Consider the following 21,878-nt stretch of genomic DNA (forward strand, 5'->3'; position numbering starts at 1 on the left):
CCTGTGAAACCTAGTGTCTCCACTAATTTTAAAATCTTTCTGAACTGAGGTGAATTTTCTAGAATTATACAATTCATCAGTGAAAAAACATTAGAATCATCACTAAAATCAAACCATTTACATACATAATTAACACAAACCTCATAGACATGTATAAAATCATTTTCACAGACCTTAACTTCCCTAGTAAACAAATCATTCAATTTATTTAATCTGTAAGTCACTTTGTAACCAAAAAATGATTCTCCTATTCTCTATTCCAGTTGCATTTTCAAATTTTTCATAACAGTATATACCTCAAAGAGTGTCAGATCACTCTTTTCAAGACTAAGAACTGCCTTATTGAAAACAGGTGCTAAATGTAACGAAAAATGTAGATACAATTCTACTAGAAGTGTTTACTTACCAGAATCTGATTCTGAGGAACCTAACAAATATTTCTTAATGCAATGCTGGACAGTCATCAACACTTGAACACTTCCTCGCTGGGAGGTTTCTCAGCAGTCTTTCAATAGCAGGTTTAATAGAAAGCCATCTTGTCGGCACATGTCTTAACAAATTAGTGTATTCAATATCAAGAAACTGAAAGAATTCTTTTAAGTGTGAAACTCTTTTTGCTGAATTTGATCAAAATTTCAATATCAATCGACATAGAATTCATCCCAGCTTTACATGAATTGTGAACAACATGTGCACAACAATTAGACGTAACCAAGGTTGGATTATCTGCCTTTAGGTGTACATATACAGAATTCTTTTTCCAAAATTAGAATTTGTGTTGTCAGCAGTAAAGCTTGAAATCTGGGACAACATTAAGCCATGTTCCGAAATTCTGTTATAAATTTGTTGAGACATTTTTATAGCACTTTCGTCCGCATCTTTATAGAAGTCTATAATTCTGTTACAAATACCTAGTTTTTCGTCGAAATACCCCACAGCTATTGGGAAACATTTTTGGTTTCCTTTATTTGAAGCATCAAAACGGACACTAAAAAAGACATGTTCTCCTAATTCTTTTGTTACACATTCCACACTATCTGAACTAGAGCCTCACACTTTGTCTTGCCACATGATATTTTATTTGCTAGGGAAGAATCCGGAAACAACTCTGACAGAAGTTAGACATTGCAGTCTGTGCTGACGTAACTTAGGTGGTGTTTTACAGCATGGTATACAAGTTCCGATTCACTTTTCTGGGAAAAAAATAAAAAAATAGGCCTACATTAGAGACTACTCGTTTAAAATATATACACTGGTCCATCTCTTACAATGACAATGTTGACTTACCTTTTCTGACTCGGAAGAATTTTTCTGAAAGTAGCTTTTTAATACATTTCCATGTCATGCTGAATTCTGCCTCTCCTCACGCGAAGCACTGTTGAAATGTTGCCGTACATGCGTTATTCCGCTATGACTAACAGAAAAGCCTTCTCCAGCTATTCCAGTATACACTCTGCATCTCGCTTTGTACTTATTACCCACGACGTGCTGTAATTCTGGGAAATCTTTTTCCCAGACGGAACGATACCAGAGATGCCAACTTTCAAGAAAAGAAATTCTTAATGCAGCCATTCGGGCACAGGGGGAGGGGGCGACCGTAGAATTTGTTTTCAAGACCTTACTAACTTACATATCACTGAAAAATCAATGATCAACATACAGTCAACCAGATATTCAAAGACTGGCATATAAATAGTGGATGATTCTTACCTGCTAAAGAAACAAGTGATCTGCAGTACATATCTGAGTGGAGGTTGAAGGACCATTTCTTTTGTTGAGTACTGTAATTGCTCTCTTAGCAGCTTGTAGTTGCTGGTTGGTAAATGTACACTGGTGACGTGCTTTTTCCTTTTGATATCATGTGCACCCTTTGCACTAACAGACCACTTAACAGTTCGGTGTTCATATTAGCGTGGAACTCAGTCTTGTTCTTCTTCATCATGAAAATGAAAATCCACAGCCTGTTTCCAGGAATGAAGCCCCCATCTAGCAGCAATGATAGGAATTGTGCCAGCTGCCGAAGCCTGTCGCACTCCTCTGGGGAAATGATTAATGAATGACAGAAGGAATGAAATGATACTGGAGTGTGTTACTGGAATGAAATACGACAGGGAAAACCGGAGTACTCTGAGAAAAACGTGTCCCGCCTCCACTTTGTCCAGCATAAATCGCACATAGAGACCGGGATTTGAACCATGGCACCCAGCAGTGAGAGGCCGGCGCGCTGACGCCTGAGCCACGGAGGCTCTGTTCCTCCTCACCGTGCGCAACTGAAAAATCGCTGCTACACACACTACAGAACACGTGAATAACATGTTAAGGAATGCAGTAAACAGGGCCATTCTTTTCAGTACTCCTCCCTAAATTTTTGAACTATTTTTGGTTTATTACTAGCGTCACTAATCACGGTAACGTCACCACACGTATTTTCCTGCACAAGAAATCACTTCATTATTTCAAACTTTTTGCCTTTTGTAACACACGATTAGCATATATCCTTGTATGTAAATTTGGCAACCAAAATTGCAATAAATACTTCAACAGTCATGAGCACACTATCCACAATGAAACGAAGTTTGACACCACTTTACCGCCAAAACAAAGACAAAAGAACTTGCATACGTGCATAAAAGTCTGGTCATGTGACGAACAAAGACAACAACTCTGCAAGATATACCACTTCACAGGTGCCTATTTTTCCGGTACTGGAAGCACACACTGCGTTTGGCACGTGAAAACTTGAAATAGTCTTACACGAGGGACAGGAAAGGGGTATAAATTATTACTGAGACATCTGAAAATAATATTCTAAGAATTCATGCTGTAATGGCATTCCTTGCGTATCCTTTTGAACACTTCATACACTTAGATTTAAAAATCAACAAAGTATCGTAATTTGTGATGTGTGATTCGTAAAGGCGTAATTGTAATGGGTACTTCGTAATTATTACGATTGAATCGTAATAGTTGGCATCTCTGCGATACTGCTACAACCTCCTTTTCTTCTTTGCGTCTTTCTCTTCAACTTCATCAACCTCTTCCCGTTCTCTTTTATTTATAAATTTATCCATTATGGTTATCATTCAAAATATTCCATGTGGTTAATGTAGCTGTCGTTTACACAACACACCATGCAAAAGCAATTTCTTGTTTACCGCACGCGTCCTGCGCCCGCTCACAACGCAACTGAAGAATAAAATGGAAGAGACTCATGCTCTACACGCCTGCTAGTACGCTAGCACACTGCCAGAAGCGCTGTTCTCAACTGTGATAGCTGATCATTAGTCAGAAATCAGAATATTTTGATCATAACCGTGCACTTTTTTGATACTATACTATTGTCAAAACTGCGATATTTAGAAAAACGGAACATTGGGCGTACGGTTTAAAGAGTGCACTGTACGCAGAACAAAATGAGAAAAAAACTCATTGTTCCGGGCAAAACCGTACATCTGGCAACCCTACTCGAACCTGCTATCTCTCGGATGCAAGCTCACAGCTGTGCGTCCCTAACCGCACAGCCAACTCGCCTGGTAAAATGCTGTTTGTTTTAAAGTGTAATATTGTGTGTCCAATTGTTAGAGCAGTCTGTTGTGATATTCCGCTCAAGGATATTTATTGATTGTGACAGCACAACAAGAGGAATGGTTAGTACTTCCAGTTGGCATCAAGTAAGGCTTCTATATGACAGTAGTGTGGAGACAGCACAGTGCACTACAAGGCAGTCCAACCAGGGATGCTCTATTGTCACAGTCAATAAATACACCAAAGGAGAGCTAAATTCACTGGCCACATCTTGCAACACAATACCTTTCTTACCAATCTGCTGGAAGGAAAACTCACGGGTAAGAAAGGCCGAGGACGACCGAGGAAAATATTTCTTCAAGACGTGGCACAGAGCCTTCATTATGGTTATTATTAGCCCTACAAGTGCCAATGCTCTATTCTGTAGTGCCAGGCATTAATGCTGAAACTGTAATGGTTTTGGAAATATTTTATAAAATTGGTAAATGTGACCTGTGGGTGAGATTGTAAGAGATGTGATCTGTAACTGATGGGTATTTAAAGTTTCATGTAACTGTGGTTGTGTCATCGGTTTGTTGAAAATTACATCTAAAAGTAGTAACTAACTTTTGTGTTAGCCTGTACTGGCATGTGTAATTTTAATAACAAAATTTCTACATGTTTCGCAAGCGAAGTACTTGAACTTCCCCTGCGGAAATCTGATGGGATGGGATTGTTCGGAATAACGACCTTTCCCATTGGTGAATGTGGAGGTCTAGGGCAATTACGTGTTTTCATTGGTTAGCCTGTAATCACACAATTTCCTGTTTTGGGCTCCTCGTGTGAGCAATGCATTTGTCCGCATCTTTGAATTCTGATCACCTCAGCGGGCAGATGCGCTTTGGGTCCGTCCCACTTTTGGGACTCCTGCCTCTCACGGTAAGCGCTATGTTATTGTTTTTCACTTCATTTAAGTTCATTCTTGTGTTTCGGTCTTTTCTTATTTAATGTAACTTTCGGCGGTAATGTAATTTGTTTTCGCGCAATGGGGTTTTCCCTAGATTTCCATATTCACCAATTTTAATTTTTGAATGACCGTGCCTTGATGGACGGTCACAGCAATAGTTGTGTTTTCAGAGGCAACTCTTCTTTGTTATAAGTTTGTAACCTATGTAAATTATAATTTATGTAAAGTTTACTTTCTTCGAGTTCGCCTCCTGTAATCCGAGACAAGTTCTGTGCTAAAGCCTATATAACCCATTATCAGAAGAACTCTAGGTTTTTCTATTAGTATGTATTTTAGTTCAGGATATTTAAGTTTTTTTCTTACAATGTTAACTGGCTGCATTTTATATCACATGGACTTTAGATTTTAAATACATTTGAGCTTAAGGGTAGTTGCCGTGTATTTCCCTTCCCCACAACGAGATACAATCCTGTGGCCTCATTAGGGTTCCTTCTACGTTCCACAGTCCTTCCATAGTTGTCGTTGTTAGACCTATAAGTTAAAAGTTGTCGCAATGTGAACTAGGTGTTAAATTTGTTTATTTAATTTCATATTTTCCTATTTTCATTATATTATTATTAATATGTATGTTACAAGTGAACTATGTAGGATGAGTGGAATGTAATTTTTTTTAAGACTTTATTGGCGAAGTACCATATAATGTTTTATTTATCATGACCTAACCTGTACTATTATTTGTAGAGCATAAGATAATTTAATGACCTAACCTGTACTGTATAATGTTGTAACATAGGCATTTGTAAATAGTAGAATTCTGTCTATAGTTCCTGGAAAGATCTAGAAAGTTACATAACTTTTGTACTGGGTGTGTTACTTTGTTGGTATGTGTTCTAGAAAATGTGTTCTGTTTATTCTGGAAAAATACGACTTTCGCGATCGTGCGTATTCTAGAATGTTAGGCAAAGTTCACAATCGAAAGTAAGATTGTGATTGGTGAGTCTAGGTGGCGATAGGGAACACGTGCATGCTGATTGGTTGCCTCCAAGGCCAGTAATTCCTACATATAGTGAGCGAGGCAGTGTTCGAAAGCATTCTGTATCCTGAATTCTGTCGGTCTCGGTTATCTGTCTGCGAGCAGCCTATCTGGATGACGTCCCTCCGGTTTTCAGGATGGCACACTCCTCGGGTAAGCACTCTTGAATTCCGTTCCTGCTAAAAATTCCGTAATGTTCCGATTTGGTTTTCATACAGGAGTCTGCCCTAACCTCGCCTAGATTCACCAAATTAGTTACTTATGACGCCTTAGTTTTTCAGCTAGACTTACCTGTTCGTTTTCCGAGGCATTCCCGTTTTGTTTCACTAAAATATGTATATTGTAGTTTAATAGTATTTCCCTTGGGGTTTGCCTCTGATAGTTTTGTATCACTTTAGGTACGGTACGCTAGATTTTGGATAACCTGTAAATTGCATTGTACTACTGCACTGGTAACTAGATGTACAGTTGATTTGTAATTTGAATTTACACTGCTACGAACAACCTATGTATATCACTGAACTTATAGCTCATAACTTGGAATGTATATGTAGAATTATCTTGTAAATAATATTTTTAAAACTAAGGATCACGGTGATTCATTTCGGAATCCGCTATCTAAGCCATGTCCATGCCTTTGGTAGGTTCCCAGCCCTTCCATCTTCCCGTTTTGTCGTTCACTAGTTGGCCCTACTGATAGTTACGTACTTGTTTTGTTGGAGATTCGCGTATGCTAGCTACTGTTTTTCCGAGTGTGTAGTGTTTTCTTATATTGTGTATTGTACTCTTACCTTCCCTTTTAACTGTGTTTGTGCCTTGTTTAGTGTTACCACTGTAGTAGAGGTAACAATGTACATATTCAATAGGTCCTACAGTAAATACCATCAGAAACCAACAATATGTGCACCATTTTGATCAGAAAGAGTTGTTTCAAGATAAAAAGACATATAATAAATGAAAATATTAGAACTAAAGATCCTTATAGAAAGCAAATTTTTTGTTGATTGGAATTTTTGTTATCATGTTAACACAAAGTAAAATTGCACAAAAAAAGTCATCATAACAAGGAATATGCAAGATGTTCCTCATACAATGCTGAAATAACCCTGAAAATTTCAAGAAAATCTGCACACATAATTAGCACCCCTAGAGCACTTTATGTCACAACAGGGGAAAACGAAAACATTCACTTTTTTCTTGCAGCTTATTCTGAATCTATTTCCTATTCCTGGGCTTTCTTCCTTTTGTCTCCCCTTGCTCTGAAAAAGTGCTCTAGTGGATCCCAGCATGTTTTATGAACTCCCACGTTACATCCTGGACACCAATGTCTGGATCGCCCTCGCTCTTCTGCTGTTGTCGCACATACGGCGCACTTCCTCAGTTGTCTGCAATGGTGTATCATCATCTGATAAATTATCCGAACTTCCTCCAGCCTCACCTGGATTTTCAATGTCCTCAGAATCATTTTAAAAAATTTCACTAAAGTCACTACCATCATCAAGACCTTGTAAAATATCCGATTCAATTAGCAATGATTTTGATTTACTGCGCATCGAAAGATACTCGTCACGTTTCCATGTTCTGATGTGAATTCACCGCTTCTGCATCATTTTACTATTTCCTTATTCATATTATTAAGTGTCTATATTATTTACCATTTCTTTATTCACATTTCATGGCAATGTTTATTTTATTATTATTCTATCTATTATTATATTCACATTTTATTATTATTATTATTATTATTATTATTATTATTATTATTATTATTATTATTATTATTATTATTATTATTATTATTAGGGCTTGGATGTTTAGGAAAAGTTATATTTTTTTCTTTGTCTCCATTTTCTTGTCTGACTGTATTTTGGTGCAAATCAGGTGATTATCGTCACAATTAAGTGATTTTTAATTGTCATATAAATGCATATTGTGGCTATTTTTGTCATAAGGTCATATTTTGAGCTATTTTCATAGAGACATCATATTTCGGTTATAATTCGCCAGTTTGACGACGCAAAATCATCTTAAACTGATCGAATGCTAACTAGTATTCACAAAACTGCTTCTCGGTATCACATCTGCAGTTAATACAAGCATAATACTCTGCCTCTTCTATCAACATTGTGCAGGAATTGTTTTCCAACCGTTTGTCAGAAATTTTGGCATATGCAAAGTCGAACTTTGGAATTATATCGAGTGCAATTACTCGTTTGGAAGCTGCTAGCTTAGAAATTAATGCAAGTACAGTATTGAAATTGTGAGAAGTGTTGAACTTTCAGTACAACAATCACATGGACTTTTAAAATGTTGTGTGATCTGATAATTTTAGTGAACATAGTACTTTATAGGTACCTACCTATGTATTCACAAACTTTTGATAAGTGAATGAAGAACAATAGACTGTGAATAACTGCTAAACATGTATATTCAGAAAATCAATATAAAAGTAAGAATAAAGAATTTAGTTAACAAATATGTACCAAAGGAATTGCCGTTTCAACTTATAACTTATTTTAAAATTGCCATATTTAGATTAATAATTTTTGGGTCATATTTTGTAATTTTTACATCATATTTCGTCACTTTTGAGGTCATATTTGCTTGCTTATTTGGGTTATTTTTAGGTCTTAAACATCCGAACCCTAATTATTACTTTCGAGTTCATGATTATTATTATTATTATTTAATTCGTGTTTGTGTACTTTCAAAAACAATGCTACACTACCAACACCGACAAGTTGAGTCTGCCAAACACGAGCATCTGTGTTGTATCAATCAATGATCATGTCGACGTTTGTGCCTGAAAAAGAACATTTGCAGCGCGCATTGCTTTTCTTATTTAATCAAAAGAAAAAGGCTGTGGAAAGTCATCGTTCACAAACATATGGTGAACACGCCTCATCGATTAGTAAGATGTGAGACAATTTAAACATGGTGATTTGTGTCTGGTCGGACCAGAGTGGTATTGTGTATTATGAACTCTAGAAGCCCAGCAAAACCGTTAATGCACAACACTATCACCAACAAATGATTGATTTAAATCATACATTGATCAAAAGATGACCAGAATGAGACAGAAGACACGGCAAAGTGATTTTGTTACACGATAATGCGCCATCTCACACAGCAAAACCAGTGAAAGGTATCTTGAAATTGCTTGGAAGGGACATCCTTCTGCACCTGCCGTACTCCCTGACCTGGCACCATCTATCACCTCTTCGCATCAATGGGGCATACGCTCGCAGAGCAACACTTCAGCAATTTTGAGGAAATTGGCAAATGGCTCGACGAATGGTTTGCCGCAAAAGACAAGTAATTTTTCTAGCATGGTATTCATAACTTACCTGAAAGATGGGCGAAGTTTGTAGAAGCTGATGGCCAATATTTTGAATAAGCAAAAAATTACTTTCCCTTGAAAATTACATGGTATTTTTTACTACAAAAACTGGCAAAATCTTATGCATACACCTGGTAAACATCTAAAAAAAAAAGAAATGTTAAAATATATTTTAAGACCCACCTTATAAACTGAATTAAATAAGCGTTCCATGAGGTTTGGAACACCAGGGAATATGTACACATTCCTGACAGACACGTTTGGGAATAGCATTTGTTTTCCACGGATGTCATCATACCCATACGTAAGTTTTGCTGATGTAGGAATCTAAGAGACAGAGAGAAAAGAAAGATGCAAAAGCCTTAAAGAGCACAGTTGATTTGAAAACAGTAAATTACAAACAAAACAACAACAATTTATATAACATATTCAATAAACAAGATAATAACATGAGGCCACCAAACTTTGATTTGTTTCCACAACTCAAGAAACCACTCGGAGGGAAAAAAAAACATTCAAGAGGCTTCTGATGCAGTGAACCAAGTAATCAGATAGATCAACAGAGATGGCAAACTTGCCGAAACGCTGAGCAGCTGTTATTAAGAAAAACGGAGATCACACTGAAGGCCTGTAAAGTCATTTTATGAAATGAACATTTTTTAAACCATAATTTTACGGTGTGCAGAATTTTTGAAATGACCTTCGTAGGTATGTCGTTTGGTATAGGGACCTCCCAACCAATTCTATCTGGTCAATTCACCTTGCTGGAGTTCTTTTCTGGGGCCTTGTTCCTTGTCCTGTACCATTACCTTTTCCATAGTTCCAGTCCTCCTTGATTTGTGACTGAAGTCTCTCTCTCTCTCCAATCCATGTACCTTGGACACGCCAAGTGTGGCTGCATAGTTTTCATCGTGCTCTCCTACTCTGTGCCACAAGGGCCATTTCAAAACTTCTGCACAGAGAGCATGTGTGTCCGTAACAGTGGAACGATTCCCGTGCATGAAGCGTCAGCTGCGAGCCAGACTTTCAGCTATCACCATGTGTTTTCAATGTTATGATAATTTGTGTTTTGAATGAGAAATTCTGATTTGAAATGGAAGGAGAAAATGACTATGGTCAAATCTCATGTAGTGACCAGTGGCCTTATATTAAAATTGAAAGTTTGCGGAGAAAAACACCTACCAAAATTCACAACGCTCTAGCTGAAATCTGTGTGGATAGTGTACTGGATCGAAGCAGTGTCACGGTGTGCTTCCCGTTTCCACGAAGGCCGGACAAGTACTGAAGATAACCCAAGGAATGGCCGGCAGTAATTGCAACAGATTACACCTCCATCATTAACCCTCAGCGGACAACTGTCGGGCATTTCCCGACATCCCAGTTTCCTGTTCTGGACGTATGTCGGGATATACCCACCGGCTGTTTCTGTGGTAAATATATACGCGTGTGAAGCAATTATGCATGCAGCTGCTATCTATAGTTATTGTATAGAAACTTTAGGAATGTCACAACCTTCTAGATGCATAAAAACTTTGTTTTACTAGTTTTACAGGTGAATAAAGAACGAGCTGTTGTTTACATTAGTCACCTGTGAAAATGGCGGCGCACAGATAGGGTAGTGCTACTTCGTCTGATATAGCTTGTTTCTTACATCAAATTGATAGCAGTGATGACGAATTATCAGTTATGGACAGTGAGTTCGAGGTTTCTGAGAGTGATGATGACAATTCTAGAGAAATGGAAGTAGTTGAAAGCGATACAAATAGTAGTGAACCAGACAATGGTTGGAGAGTTTATCGCCCAGCTGATCCGAACTTTGTAAAGAAACCACACATTCTTATCAGTGGTTTCTCACCTCCCGCAGGTAAGAAACCATTTACTCCCGTTGAATTGTTTACACTATTTTTTACGGAAGAATTGGTACAACAATTTGTTGATGAGACTAACCGCAATGCAAGAGAAAAAAATACAAATGCATGCTTCGAGATGTACCATATGGAGAAGAAATATAAGTAGAAAAGGGGCAAACTGTCTTTCAACTACATGTTTATTGCTTATAGTGTGTATCTACAGTGATAAATTAATTCATACTGTTGTGAGTCAGACTTTGTATCTTCATTATACCTTCATTGTAAATATGCAGCTTTCTTTAAGAAAAAAATACAAATAGTGCAGGGCTACATAAGAAAAAAATCCGTCCACTAAGGGTTAATGATAACATTCTGCAAAAAGATACCAACAGACAGAGTGCCCCATGCAACCACTGTAACAGGGCGATACTACACGGACTTTCTGCAAAATGTTTTACAGCCAAAGATGGTCCGACACTTTTGCAGCTGGAGTGCTCATTCTGTACGCTAACGCATGACCGCATACTGTCAAACCAGAACGCAGAGTCTTGGAGAATTATGGATGAGAAATCCTTCCCCATCCACCCTAACTGTCCTCATATGAGCCCTCCAAATTTTGATTTGTTGTTTCCATAACTCAAAAAACCACTCAGAGGGAAACATTTTCAAACCATTCAGGAGGCTTCTGATGCAGTGAGCCAAGTAATCAGACAGATCAACAGAGATGGCAGACTTGCAGAAATGCTAAGCCGCTGTTATTAAAAAACTGGAGATCACATTGAAGGCCTGTAAAGTCATTTTACAAAATGAAATTTTTTTAAACCATAATTTTACAGTGTGCAGTATTTTTGAGATGACTTTCTTAGGTATGTCGTTTGGTATAGGGACCTCCCAACCAATTCTATCTGGTCAATTCACCTTGTTGGAGTTCTTCTCTAGGGTCTTGCTCCTTGTCCTGTACCATTAGCTTTTCCATAGCTCCAGTCCTCCTTGATTTGTGACTGAAGTATCTCAAACAGGCCTGGCTGATCTTCTGCATGAGCTTTTCAAAGAAGCATCTGTCCAGTGCTCGGTGCAGGATTCTCGTAGGATTTGACACTTCCATCACTTCAATATTCTTCCTGTCAGCTTTGTTAATTGTCCATGTTTCAGCCGTGTACGTGGCAATGGGGAAAACCAGACTGTTTACCAGTCTGAGTTCAGTGTTAGTAGTGATAGTTACGTCCTCAAGGAATCGGCCATGGCCTTAATCAAAGTACAGCCCCAGCATTTCCCTGGTGTGAAAATGGGAAACAAGAAAAAACCATCTTCAGTGCTGCTGACAGTGGGGTTCGAACCCACCATCTTCCAAATACAAGCTAAGAGCTGCGCGCCCCTAACCACACGGCCAACTTGCTGAGTCCAATATTGATCTATAGCTCACACTCACCCCTAACTTTCGACAGACAATCCATGATGACTTCTATTTCTCAAGCTCAGACGATGAGGGTATTGACCGTATACATCAAGTTGCTGACTGTCTTCCCTCCTACTTGAATGCCTCTTTCCCAGTCCGAGTAGCATGGTGTCAAAAAACACTAATGCAACACTAACTTATCATCAAGCATACAGCTGGTGCGCGATACACAAGTACCTCTGAAAATTAGGATGACACTTTACAAAATTTTCTATATCACCATCTTCACGTACAGCTTGGAAGACAACACCAAGCACAACAAATGATGTTACTATGCACCACAGACCAGAAGACCAGGAAAACAAAATCACAAATGAAAAGATCTGAGAAGAGGTGTGAATAGAAGTCATTCAATTGAAAGGATTTTCTATTCTCTTCAGTTTTTGAATCTTTTAATTATTTTTCATATTTGAATAAATTCATGAATTCAGGCGTATACAAGCTAACATATATTCAACGTCAAGCAGGTTAGTTGGGACAAACTGGCCAGAATTTTCACACACAATATCAGGAACATCATCATCGGTTTGCCCTTCCAGCGAGCCGGGTAGGGTGTTTGAAAACGAGCGTCTTCCAAAGTTGCCTATTCGTTGTCCATGACAGATTCCCAATTCCATCCTCTTCTCTCCACGTCTTCCCTCAGTTGGTCCATCCATCTTTTTCTTGGTCTTCCAGCTGGTCTTCTACCTGTTATTCTCTTTTCCAAATAAGCACATGGTAACCTTGTGCTATTCATTCGTTTAACATGCCCAAACCGTTTAAGTCTAGATGACCTAAGTCTTTCCTCCATTGATTCATTTAGGTCCAGCTGTATAAAACTTTTGATCTGAGTTTAAAGAGGAAAAATGGCTGCCAGTCAAGTTGAACTTCGATTTTCCGTTGTATAAACGCTAATCTAAGATCATCTCGTCTTGATCTAAGTTCAGATTTGACTGCCGAATATTCGTCGGTTAATCTCCTTGAACTTAGATCATTATCATTCATATTAAACATTGAACTAGACCTGAAGACTTGAGAAGTGTTTCCTTGTATCGTATCTGCGTAAGAATACCATACCTTAATAATATCGAGGTGCGTTATAAATATATTGAATGCTAGTAGTTAAATAATATTGCTAAAGATCGCTCGATATTTTCAGAAGTGAGGTTATGTGAATATCACATAAACAATAGCCTACTGCTATACCAACATGTTGTTATTTAGTTTTCTATTATGTTTCAAGTTTACAAAACAAAGCATATATATTTTCTTTAGCAGGGATGTCAGATTATTCCGACTTCTCGTCTGGTGAAGAAGAGTTGATTTTACAACGAGCTCCTCACGTCTTTTCGGCACAGACGGAATCCGATTATTGAATTGTGTGAAATGTTCAAAATAAGATTTTGTTTATCGAAAGATGTTGTGGAACGACTGGAACTAAAGTTAAGGGACACACTACAAAAACCTAGTCAAATAAATTATCCCATCACCCATGTGTATGTTCCTAACAACTCTTAGGTTTTATGCTACAGTAAGTTTTCAAATGGTTGTTGGAGAGCTCTTTAACATTTACAAGTCAACGGCTTTCTCTTTCAACTTTGATGTCACCATATAGGTTCTTTTATTTTCTATTATATGTTTGTACCTTGATAGTACAATATCCACCAGATCGCCCTTTTCTTTCTGTGTGAAATTCCTTCCATATTTACTTCGTGAGATTACAATATTATCTTCTTCTCCTTCTTCAACAGTCACAGCAATTTCGTATTTCATTTGTTGACAGTCACGGCCAGGTCAATCCCACTATTTAAGTATTATCCAACAGGCCAAGCTATTTCGTATTTCATTTGTTTTGCGGTGTTGCCACGTCCAATATTTTGAACTCCGATTACATTTGAACTACACATGTGTAAACCGAGTTCAGTTTTATGCAACACGATGAAGTCGTAATCTCAGTTCATTTTCAGAACTAAGTTCTTAATTGATCTCCAGTCAGATGTCTTTATACAACCGGGCCTTACTGTCTCAAAACCCAACTGCTGCTATACGAGGCTACAAGGCTAAAAATTACACATCTCTATTCGGTCTGTGATAAGCCTTCTGAAAATAGCATGAACTTATGCTCCACCTGTCTGAATGTCATGCACTTAGATGCCATTACTTAGCAGGTGCACAGATTAATATATTGCACATGCGCCTGCACGATTATGTGAAGCACAATGCTATTTTTATCAAGTAATAAATTAAAATTCTCCAGAATTGTCTCCAAATGGCTCCTAAAATCTCTAGAAAAGTCACTAGTCACTATCTTTGAAATTCTGTCACTAAAGTACCAAAATCGAATCCAAATCTAGCAACTGGTCTCTAGAATCGACTAGACTGATATGAACGAACACGAACATAGCACAATAGAACGAGAGATTGACTATCGATATATGCGTCGCGATATACAGGTTTCAATAAACATCACACATTCGCGTGCATTTCCCACTGCACTTGAAATACAAGCAAGAATCGCCATGGCCAAAGTCGCATTCAATGAGAAGAGGACTCTGTTGACCAGCAAGTTGAGCTTGGAACTAAGGAAGAAACTTGTGAAATGCTACATCTGGAGCATTGCACTATATGGAGCAGAGATGTGGACCATGAAAAAGAGGGACAAAAAATACCTAGAAAGTGTGGTGTTAGTGCAGAATAGAGAAGAGCAAGTGAACAGATTGGGTGACAAACGACGATGTGAAGAGTAGGAGAGAAGAAAATTATTCTTCAGAGGAAGGCCAAGTGGACTGGACACATAATTAGACAAGAGGGGCTCATACACAACGTCATTGAAGGGAAGATCAAAGGAACTGCAGGATGCGGAAGAAGAATTCATCATCTGGATGACATGAAAGATGGGAGGAGATACATCAAATTGAAGGAAGAAGGTGAAAACCGGGAAGACGGCATCAAAAATTCTCCTTACGAAGACACGTAGCTGCCACTAGGCAGAATAATAATAATAATAATAATAATAATATCATGGGATTACAGGAAATTAGAAACACTGACCAGGATGCCTTGGAATCTCAAGGGTACAGACTTTATAAAGGTATACCCGGGAAGAGAGTGATGAAGAATGTCCCACAATTTGGAACAGGATTTTTGGTCAGCCTTAAAATAATAAACTCAGTTCAAGAATTCAGATCACAGTCTCCACGACTCTCAACGCTCACCTTAAAGGCATCTAATAAAATCTATACTATAATAAATGCCCATGCTCCCACTAATGATAAAAACAACTCCTCAAAAGACCAGGAGGAAACAGGAGAATTTTGGGACCTATTGGACCAGACCATAGATAACATCCCCAAACACCATATAAAATTATTAATAGGCGACTTCAACGCTCAACTAGGCAGAGAAAGAAAATACCGTGACATCATCGGAAAATGGCCAGCACACAAGAAAACAAATAAAAATGGAGAGAGACTAGTTGACCTGTGTAGAAACCATAATTTAATCTCAAAATCTACATGTTTTAAGAGGAAACCTCAAAAACTCAAAACATGGAAACACCCTGACTACACTAAAGGAGAATGGCAACTGGACCACGTCTGCATGGACAAATACCACCACAAAGAGATCTATAACGTCAAAGTCCTCCGAGGAATAGACACAGGTTCAGATCACTACGTAGTTAAAATTAAAATTAAACTCACTCCCCAGAGGAGACAACAAAAGCAAGCCCTTAAAACTAAAAGAAAAATAGATCCTACCCAGCTAATCAACAACAAAAATTACCAGAAAGCAACTGAAAAAATAAAAATCACAGACAAACTTGAAGACTTAGTACACAACCTTAAACAAATTGCAGAAGACCTAGCTCCAATTAAACCACGTAAAAAACACCAATGGTGGAACAGTGAATGTGATGAAACAGTGGAGAAAAGACATCAGGCATGGCTATTACATCAGTCCCAAAAGACAGAAATATCCTATCAAAAGCTAGTAAAACAGAGAAAAGAAACTACCCAAGTCTTAAGAAGAATAAAAAGACAACATCATAAGGACACCCTGCAGTTAATTGAAGAACAGTTCAGTAAAACTAAATCAAGGGACTACTACAAAACCTTCAGAAAGCAGCTCCAAAAATATGAACCCCCGACCCTACTGATGAAGAATGAAGATGGTAAGCTGGCCCATAACAATAAAGACAATGCAGAAATTCTGGCTAAACATTTCAACAAGCTTTTAAATTGTGAGGAACCTACAGAACTCCTTCATTTGGACACCAACACCCCGATAAAAACATCACCAGAAAACATCAATCCCCCCACAATAAAGGAAGTCTACCAAGCTCTGAATAAATTAAAAAACTACAAAGCGCCAGGAGAAGATCAGACCTTTGCGGAAATCTGGAAATATGCAGGAACCTCAGCAAAAGTTGCCCTCCATCAACAACTTGTCTCTATCTGGATTAAAGAAGAACTACCAGAACACTGGACAACAGCCCTCATTCATCCTCTGCACAAAAAAGGGGACAAAACCGACCCTAATAACTACAGGGGAATCTCGCTCCTAGACATAACATACAAAATATTTTCAATAATCATCCTTAATAGGATAAGTTTACAACTTGAGAAAGAACTAGGAGAATATCAAGGAGGTTTCAGACCCTGGAGGAGCTGTCCTGATCAGATCATGAGTCTTAAGTTGATAATGGACTATAACAGGAGAAGAAACAGAGATATGGTGATAACATTTGTAGATTTCAAGAAAGCTTATGATTGCATCTATAGAGAATCTCTGTTTAAAATTTTAAGACACCTTGGACTACACCCCAAATTAATAAACATGATAAAATTGACTCTCACCAATACCAAGTCAAAAGTGAAATTTAGGGGTGAAACATCAGAGACATTTGAAATTAAAACTGGACTACGGCAGGGAGATGGGCTCTCACCACTATTATTTAACTGTGCTCTAGAAATGGTAATGAGGGAATGGTTTAGAAAATGTCCCCCCAAAATAAAGATTGGCCGAAAAATCAAAACGAATTGCCTGGGTTTTGCTGACGATTTAGCATTACTAGCAGTGGACATAAAAGAAGCAAAAACCCAGATATCAGAACTTCAAAACATTGCAAATAAAATTGGCCTCAAAATATCATTTGAAAAAACAGAAATTATGCCCCAAAAACCAACACAGCTAAAAGAAGTCACCATAAATGGTAATAAAATCAAAATAGTAACTCAGTTTAAATATCTTGGAGAAGTAATAACACATAACTTAAATGAAAAAATCTCAATCCAAGTAAGAACAAATAGATTAGCTAAAGCACAAAAATTAACATGGGATATCTACAAAAAGAAATGTCTATCAATAAATACAAAAATAAAACACTACAACACAGTTATAAAACCGGAAGCTACATATGCAGCAGAAACACTCTTTTACCTGAATAAACAATCAAAGACTGACAGACTTCAGAAAATTGAAAGGAGGATTGGAAGAACCTGTATCAACAAAAAATATCAGAAAGATGGACAGTGGCGGTTAATACCTAACAAAGTCGTGTACAAAGAGCTAGAACCCATTACAGATACTATGCGTAAGAGGAGACTGGGATTCTTTGGACATATCATGAGGATGCAGGACTCGAGACTTCTGAAACAACTAGTACAACACAATCTCGTCTCAAAAAATACCACAACAGGATGTAAATGGATCAGAGAAGTAAGAGAGGATCTGAAGGAAATAGGCCTTACAACAGAAGACACCAAAAATAAGATAAAATTGAATACAAAACTCAAGAATACAAACCTCCGCTTTACCCTTACACAAAACAAACCAACAACACGCATATTTTCAACTGAGGAAAGGGCACGAAGATCGGAGCGTCTGAAGAAGTACTGGGAGGACCGCAAAGCCCAAACAATCCCTTCAAAGAGACCTGAACGACGGACTGACTAAAGTGATCCTATGTGGTCATAAAAGAAGAAGAAGAAGAAGAAGAAGAAGAAGAAAGAGAACTTCGTTCTTAATACACATCACATTATATACCACCTGTTCTTTGAATATATGAAACGTATCTTATAAGATGTTATTTTAACATGGTACAAACTACAATAAATAAACTTGATATTTCCACCTATTCATTACAATTTTAATGCTGTTATTCAATTACAACATATTAAATTTCACAGGACTAGTTTCGACGCGGATTTGCGTCATCTTAAGCTTTTTCAGAAAATAGGCAACCTTAAAATTCATGACATGTCTTAAAATGTTTGGCATGAAATCCAGTTAAATCTATAATTAAAACTTAACTCATTAAAAACTATTATGACAAGTAAAAGACTTGCAAGTCAGTCGTATGATAAAAGTTCATTGGTTAAATGATATTCTTATGATCAAGCAGTTGTGGAGTCCTTAAATTTGTTGAGCGATAGATAAAATATTGTGTTCCATTTCACTACAACTTGTATACTGCTGAACCATCTCGAAAAACATGAAGGTTGGTCATATGGAATTTTCTGCATAAAATCTTCTATGTCTTAGGCCTATGAGGTGGAAACATTAAAGTAGTTTCTTGTGATGTTTGTGAAACCAATGTTTCCTGGTTCAATGCGGAACCTCAAAATGCCGTGAGACGATGCTATTGCTAGCCGCGCTCAATGAACAACTGGATTTCATGCCAAACATTTTAAGACATGTCATGAATTTTAAGGTTGCCTATTTTCTGAAAAAGCTGAAGATGATGCAAATCCGCGTCGAAACTAGTCCTGTGAAATTTAATATGTTGTAATTGAATAACAGCATTAAAATTGTATTGAACAGGTGGACATATCAAGTTTATTTATTATAATTCTTGGTTCAATACGGAAAAATGAAATTTCTTACGTTAACTAATGGTACAAACTTGCAAATGTATTTTAATATTTAATTTTTCAATATAGGTGTACTTCTAGATTATTTTAACTTTGTGTATACATGGCCTACAATGGTACCTTGATTCCAATTTAATCAATGATTGAGCTTCAAACTGATGATGTCCTCTACAAATAATGACACATGTACTTGTAATATACAAAAATAAATATTGTGAACTTGTATTGTACAGGTTGGACTTTTCTGTAATTTAACAAGCCCATTCACAAAATACGTAACACGTAGTCATTACAATGGAACAGAAACACATACACTCATGTAATTATCTTTGTCTCCGAGGCAAGGAATAACTCTGCAACCAGGAGGTGCGTACAAATAGGTGAAGATCGCAATCTGCCCATCACAGCCAATAGATCGTATCCAAGTGCCTGGACATTCACATGCATGCACGATCACTCTCTCTCTCTCCTTCATATACGTATTTATAATGTGTCTTAATTTTACCGGATTTGGTATCCATACAAGCACAAACTTAATTAAAATCCATTTTGAAATTTAATTTAATATTTTAATACTACGTGCACTACTCGGCTCTGATTGGGCATTTTCTTTGAATGTTTAATTTTAGGATCTGTATTAATTGTTTGAATTTTGTTTTTTTGTTTTTTGTAGATTTCTGTATTGTGACGTTGACCGATTTCTTTTTATAGAATTTCCTTTACGTCCCACCAACACAGATAGGTCTTTATAGCAATGATGGGATAGGAAAGGCCTATGAGCGGGAAGGAATCGGCCGTAGCCTTAATCATGGTACAGCCCCAGCATTTGCCTGGTGTTAAAATGGGAAACCAAGGAAAACAGATAATTTACAAACTCTTTTGTAAATTTAGAGTTACTGTTGTGTGTTTAATTTTAAATTTTAGTTTGAGGATATAATTTCGCATTGAACCATTTCCTTGTGGCAGCCCAGATTGTCAGGGAAGAGGCTGATTCTTTCAAACAAATAATACACGTAAGTTACAACGTCTTGCATAATGGATATGATGTACAAGATTTCAACTGTAATGATACTGTTGCCAATCAGGCTGGGGACCCTGAAAACTGTGGATTCTACACAAATATCGGAAATGATGGACATTTTCTTTTGCACCCCTTCTAACCCGCATTCCGACTGGGGTTGAATTGTGACTTACACGGCATCCAGCGTGTCGCAAATCATCCTAGCAAATCCAAAAACTATGGATTCAATGTTAATATCAGCTGTTTTTGATTATATTTTCATTTCACCCTCACCCCTAGAGGTGCTAGGGGTGTTTTGCTCCCAAAGTTTTTTTTCCCCCAGATAAGTCATATTTGTATCACGTTTGGTTGAGAGCCATGCTGGAACATACACACATAATATATAATCTCAATCACTTTTGGACATTTTCTTCTCTACCGCTATGCTGATGGGGTCTGAACTTCGACTTAAACGGAATCCAGAGTGTCACCGTTCATCTCAGCGACCCCAATAACTAGAGACTCACCATTATTTTTTTATTATTTTCATATGCCTCCACCATCACCATCCAATACCTAAGGGTGCTAGGGGTGGCTTACTTCCACAGTGTTTGTCTCCAGATAGTAAGCCATAAGTTTGGTTGAAATTGCTCCAGTGGTTTAGGAAGAGATGTGGAAAGGTTCTTCATAAAACATGGCGGCGTGTTCCCATCCTCCTATATGCAGCATTTTTTACCGGACTATCATGATACAGAGTAAGTCACAAGTTTGGTTGAAATTGCTCCAGTGGTTTAGGAAGAGATGTGGAAAGGTTCTTCATAAAACATGGCGGCGTGTTCCCATCCTCCTATATGCAGCATTTTTTACCGGACTATCATGATACAGAGTAAGTCACTCTCACCTAGTGACAGTCTGTCCATCAAGGTCAATTCAAATCTTGGTGCGGTTTTGTAATTAAATTAATTATATAAAATTACTCATCATAAATCCAACGCCTCGATTCACTCGCACTCATTTTATAGGCTGTTTGTATGATGGGTTCGCCATTCCCATAGGCATTTTATTACCTTCTGCCAGGTTCAAATTAGGCCACCCCTAACATGGATTCAGATGCATTTTGTAGCCGCTCGTCTGGAATACAGACGCTACAGGTTTTCCCCTTTCCACCATCTCCACCGTACCGAAGTCCATCTTTTCCGCCGTAGAGGTCTTCACCCATAGCCCAGGGCAAGGGCCCTCCATATTTATGACCCCTGGAGAGAGGGTGCCCAAGTATTTTAAAGCCCCCAGAATTAGGCTACCTGTTGGTCTGTGGATTGTATTGGATGCTACGTACTGTAGGGACCCCCTATCCGCCACCTGGGGACGTGGTCTGAAGGGGCCAGGTTCCCATGATTACTTATTGGAAGTTAACCCCAAGCACAAAGGCCAAGGTTATTTGCAGGAACGGAAGTGCAAAAACAAGTAGAGTATGGAATCAAGAGAGAGAAAAATTTGGGATGAAAGTAAGCACAGAGACAAGTAAAACAATAGTGATGACAAGGGGAGGGAAGGAAGGAAGGAAGGAAGGACGGAAGGAAGGAAAGAAGAGGAAGATAAAACTGAATGGTAAAATTCTGGAAGTGGTTAAAGGTTTCAAGTACTTGGGAGGTGTGATCACAGAAGATGGAAAGATAACTGAGGAAATTGGGGAAAGCATACAACAAGTGAACAGCTTCTACCAGACTGTAAGGGGTATTTTATGGAACCAACATGTCCCGAAGAAATGTAAGAAAGTATTTTTTTTTCTTTTTAAAACCTACAACCTGTTTTCCAGTCTTTGACCGGGTCAAGGATGTAATGAACCATATATAGGCTATTATTACAAAGGGGTTCAC

General features: G+C 37.9%; 1 protein-coding gene across 1 annotated transcript in view; it reads right to left on the reverse strand.

Annotated features, from left to right (window-relative positions):
• LOC136885093 (FAD synthase) overlaps positions 1 to 21,878 on the reverse strand; it is a 144,907-nt gene that overhangs the window by 78,186 nt on the left and 44,843 nt on the right. Inside the window, exon 5 of the mRNA XM_067157537.2 lies at positions 9,028 to 9,171. Within this exon, the coding sequence (XP_067013638.2) occupies positions 9,028 to 9,171 (144 nt within the window). The remainder of the gene's footprint in view (positions 1 to 9,027; positions 9,172 to 21,878) is intronic.

This window comes from Anabrus simplex, chromosome 13 (genome assembly GCF_040414725.1).
Source record: "Anabrus simplex isolate iqAnaSimp1 chromosome 13, ASM4041472v1, whole genome shotgun sequence".
NCBI lineage: Eukaryota > Metazoa > Arthropoda > Insecta > Orthoptera > Tettigoniidae > Anabrus > Anabrus simplex.